Source organism: Pteropus vampyrus, unplaced genomic scaffold, assembly GCF_000151845.1.
Source record: "Pteropus vampyrus isolate Shadow unplaced genomic scaffold, Pvam_2.0 Scaffold31, whole genome shotgun sequence".
NCBI classification, from domain to species: Eukaryota; Metazoa; Chordata; class Mammalia; order Chiroptera; family Pteropodidae; genus Pteropus; species Pteropus vampyrus.
This window is the reverse complement of record NW_011888812.1, coordinates 1801255-1805914: the sequence shown is the minus strand read 5'-3', so window position 1 is coordinate 1805914 and position 4660 is coordinate 1801255. Positions and strand designations below refer to the sequence as shown.

The 4660-nt window shown below is 43.9% G+C and overlaps 1 protein-coding gene across 1 annotated transcript in view; it reads left to right on the top strand.

Annotated features, from left to right (window-relative positions):
• PAMR1 (peptidase domain containing associated with muscle regeneration 1) overlaps positions 1 to 4660 on the top strand; it is a 65846-nt gene that overhangs the window by 17373 nt on the left and 43813 nt on the right. The window contains exon 3 of the mRNA XM_011357024.2: positions 3728 to 3856. Within this exon, the coding sequence (XP_011355326.1) occupies positions 3728 to 3856 (129 nt within the window). The remainder of the gene's footprint in view (positions 1 to 3727; positions 3857 to 4660) is intronic.

The following is a 4660-nucleotide window of genomic DNA, read 5'->3' as shown; positions in this document are numbered from 1 at the left end:
CATCCCCAGAGCTTGCAGCCTGGAGGCAGAGATGAAAGGGTAAACAGGCAACTGTAATCCAGCGTGGTAAGTGCTATGACAGAGAAGCACAAGCTACATGGGAGCATGGCTGAGGATGAGGGTTGATGGGGGAAAGGGCGGTGGAGACTTATTGGAGAAGGTGATGTGCGTGCTGAAGATGGAGGCAGCAAACTAAAAAGAGTGAAGGGGTCTGGTAGAGAGGTCAAGCCATAGAGGACAGCAAGTGCTAAGGCCCTGTGGCAAAAGAAAGCATAGGGTTTAGGGAATTGCAAGTAGCTCAGTCTGGTGGGAGTGTGTGTGTGTGTGTGTGTGTGTGTGTGTGTGTGTGTGTGTGTGTGAGTGAGATAAACATGGAGAGAGAGAGTTAGACAAAGAGAAAAGCTTAAGAGAGAGCAATATGAAGGACAGAACGGGGGCTGGACCCTGAAGGGCTTCTTAAGTTGTGCTATGAAGTTTAGACTATGTCCTGAAGATAGTTTAGCAACATTGGAGGTTCTTTAGTAAAGAGGTGGAAGCCAATTTTCTAGCTGCAGTATGGAGAAAGGATTGGAGGAAGGGCACTCTTGGAGCCAGGGGAGGAGTGATGGAGACCTCGATGAACACAGAAGCCCTGTGGACGGAGAAAGGTGGAGGGATTTGAGAGATGTTAAAGAGAGTGGAATTGACAATAATTGGGATTGGTTGGATGTGGGGAGGGGAAAGCAGAAGTCAAGAATGATGCTCTGGCTTCTGAGCTCAACATTTGGGAGGTGGTCCCGGTGACATGAGAGCATCTTAGGATGAGATGGCACCTTCCCCGGCCATGATGCCCATTCCTTCGCTTTTGCATCAGGCTGAACAAACTGCCTCTCTCCCTGCCCTCACCATAGAGGGACAGCGACTGTCCTTTCTCACTGAAACGCCTGCCTGGGTGGAGGCCAGTGTGGACCTTGAGCCTCAGACTGAAGAAGCTGTTTCCAGTGTGATTAGCAACTTAAGTGATTAACACATATCACTACCAGGAACTTTCTTCCTTTTGTGGGAGACTCTAGAGGAGGAAAGAAACTGAGACTCAAGAACACACATGATACCTCCAAGCCATCTTCCTTCCTGGAAGACATTAATGCTGAGCTTTAGAATAGAAACCACGTCAGTATAACCTTTGTACATTTGATCCAGAAAAGAAATCTGCTGCCCCATTCCCTGATGGATGAGTGTGGTTTATAGGGAAATAGTTGAGTAATGCCACCAAATTTTCTCAGGAAACTTTGAGAGTTAAGCCAGGGTCTCCCAACTGGAAGTCTCTGGCAGTGATATTGAAATCTTTGAACAATTTTTAATATTTTCAAAAGCTTAGTGGTTATTGTTGGCGTGTGGGTGGGGCTTTGGTTTTGTGAGATGGCACTGGGTCATCTGTCAGGTAAGAGAACTTCATAGGTGGTGCTGGATGCTTCCAATTGCATCATACAGGAGACACCCAACCTCATCACCTGGAGTGATCTTTGGATCTAAGCAGTGAAGAGCTATCCCATATCAACCACTTGGCTATCCTGAAAGGAAGGGCTAAATAACACTTAAAAAAAAAAACACGGCTAATTTTCAAAATAATGAATTGATACTCTAGCAGCCGCTATTGGTGATCCAAGAGGTTTCTCTGTGTGCGTGTCATTGTGAACTCAGGTATTTTTATTTATTTATGTGGTTTAATCCATTTTAGTCATTATTCATTTTAATGATATATCATCCCATTATGGGACACTGGAAGCCCCTTCATGTCCTTCTGTATTCTGATATGGCCACACTGGTTTTTGAAGGCTTCCTTGATTTCTCACACAACGAAATGTTTCAGGCTCTTCCTGTGCATTTTCTGTCCCACATGTAGAGTCAGCCATTTCTCTAAGGAACTCTGGTCTGAGACCACAATCTAGGCACCGGAGGTGTTCCTTGCCATTGGACGGTCATTGTTACTAGGTTCCCCTCCCCCCCTTTTTAGTAAATGGAGTTGGAAAATACATATTTTTTTAAAACAAGGAAAAAATGAGTTTATGCTGATATTCAAGTTCAGATGTAATATTATAAGGTTGTTTATTTCTTTGATTTTACATTTGTATCTGTTTTCTCTCATGGTGAAAATCCTGTTTCCTAATAATATTAACCTAATCACTTATTTGCTTTATCCTATATTAGAACATAAGGTAATTGTGCAAAATAACAACAGCACTATTAGTACTTCATTCAGTCAGACCACTGAATGAAGTTATGATTTCTTCGTGGTGGTTATTGACTTTAGAAGATGTCCCACTCCATATACACAGTCAAAATGCTATGTTTTAAAGACAACTGTTGTATAGGCACACCTGGTTTTATTGCACTGCATTTTATTGCGCTTCACAAACGTTGCATTTTTTACAAGTTGAAGGCAAGACCCTCCACCAGCAGGAAGATTAGGACTCACTTTATTACAGTGGTGTGGAACCAAACCCACGTATTGCCAAGGTTTGCCTGTAATTCTCTTCTCCGTCGTTTCTACCACCTATTTGATATACTGAGAGGTTTATTATTTCCATCTGTTTTCTGTTTTACAAGCAAATATATATATATACATTTATATATCTTTCCCCTCTTGCACCAAAGATAGCATTACCGTCAACGCTGCTAACTACTTTGCTTTTACCAATACATGCTGGAGATCACTCACTGACAGTATAAACCATGATCTTCATTTCTGTTTATAGTTACTCATAACTGCATTGTGTAGATTAGCATAGTTAATGAGTATCTGGGTTATTTCCAGCTTTTTTGCTATTACGAAGCTCCAGTGCATGGCCTTAGGCATACATCATTTAGTGTTTCTGCTGTGTATCTCTGGGGTAGATTCCTAGATGAGAGATTGCTGGGTCGAAGGCAGGTGCATATGTCATTTTGCCAGCCTTTGCCAAATTTTCTTCCATGCCTTTGGCATTCACAGCAGCGTGTATGAGGGTACTGTTTTCCCAAAGCCTTGCAACAGAATATGTCATTTGGGGTTTTTGCCAATTTCATACATAAGAAATGATATCTCAGTGTGGTTTTAGAAATTTCTATCATTCCTGTCATTGACTGACGACAGCCTCCTCTGTGATGGTGGCAGTGGTTGCAAGGAGGATTGGGGTCCAGAGGCACAGAGGCAGGGACGTTAATGGTGACTTCCATAAGGTCCAGCAGCCCCGGGGTCCTCAGGGGACCAAGTTTGCTATGTATTTTCATGTGGGTCTAGGCTGTGTAGCTCTAAACTCAGCCCTCTGACCCTTTTGGCAATTCTCTGAGTTACACAGAGAAAGAATGTTACCAGTCTTCTCTGGGTGATGATCTTTTAGGTGGTCTTAATTATTTTCATTTGTCTGAACTTTAAAAATATTCCATAATAGACATGAAATACGATTTTAAAGAGAGCATGTACTCAGTATTGACAGAGTCTACCTTTCACTGCAGGCTGTTTCCTAGTCAGCCATGAACTAGGAAGATGGTCCTGACCACGCTCCAAAACGCCTCAGACTGAATGCTAGTGACTTTGGCATTTCCTAGGAATGAGCATTTTTCCCTAAGGGCTTCGGCACATTTCTGAGTCCCCGATGCCCTTCGTTGCGATAAGGCCCTGACAAGGTGCGCAGTTTTTTGCACGCAGCCGCAGCCGATGGGAACGTGCAAGTGCTGACTCTAACGCCCCCTCTTCTTGGACCTGTTTAAGGTTGTACCATTTTTGAAAACTGCAAGACCTGCCGCAATGGCTCGTGGGGCGGCACTCTGGACGACTTCTACGTGAAGGGGATCTACTGTGCAGAATGCCGGGCGGGCTGGTACGGAGGAGACTGCATGCGTGAGTAGACCCCGCGGTAGCTCCGTCCCTGCTGCTCGCTGTTGTGATGTCTCAGCTTCCAACGGTCTAAGGTTTCTGCTGTTGGAATCTGAGTTCTGGAAAGCTTGCAGCCAGAGGGCTTTCTCAGTAAGGCCATAAAAAACAAAGATGTGTTTCCATCTGCTGGGTGTGGACTGTGGACATCTGTTTGGAATTGGCCACAGGGGGTTCCTATCTGCTCTTAAATCTTCCCCTTTCTCCTAAACAGAGCCAAGGCATCCTGCACACAGCCAGCCTCGTGGCCATTCCAGAAGCAGTTTCACATTAGCGTGGGCCAGCAAACAGTGAATAAAGCTTTGAAAATGCTACCTCTGTAATGCATTTTAAATATGAATTTCTATTGGTAAATTTCTTGAATCCTGAGTTTAATTCCTGAAACATTAAATTGTCAGCATGCCACTTGTCTCGGGAAAGAGATCTTTTTTTCTAGGTTTTACTTGATCTCTAAGAATTACTTAGTCTTTATTAGGGTTCTCCTGTGAGCTTCAACAATCCTTGGGGTGGGAATCTAACTTCTCCTTCAGTTTAAGAGTCCCCTCTGCAGTACCCTGATGGTGGATGTCCCTCTGAGAGTCTGGATCTGGAGCAGTGTATAGACTGTTATTGTTTTGTGATGCCTATTTGACACGCTCCCTATCCGAATCAGAAGCAGTCAGGATGGTCCTAGACTCTGAGCAGTTTTACTCATAATGATATTCCCAGTTTGTAGAGATGAAGGCTGGAGTTGGTATTGGCGCTGTTGGTATTCTTTGATCCAACCTTAGC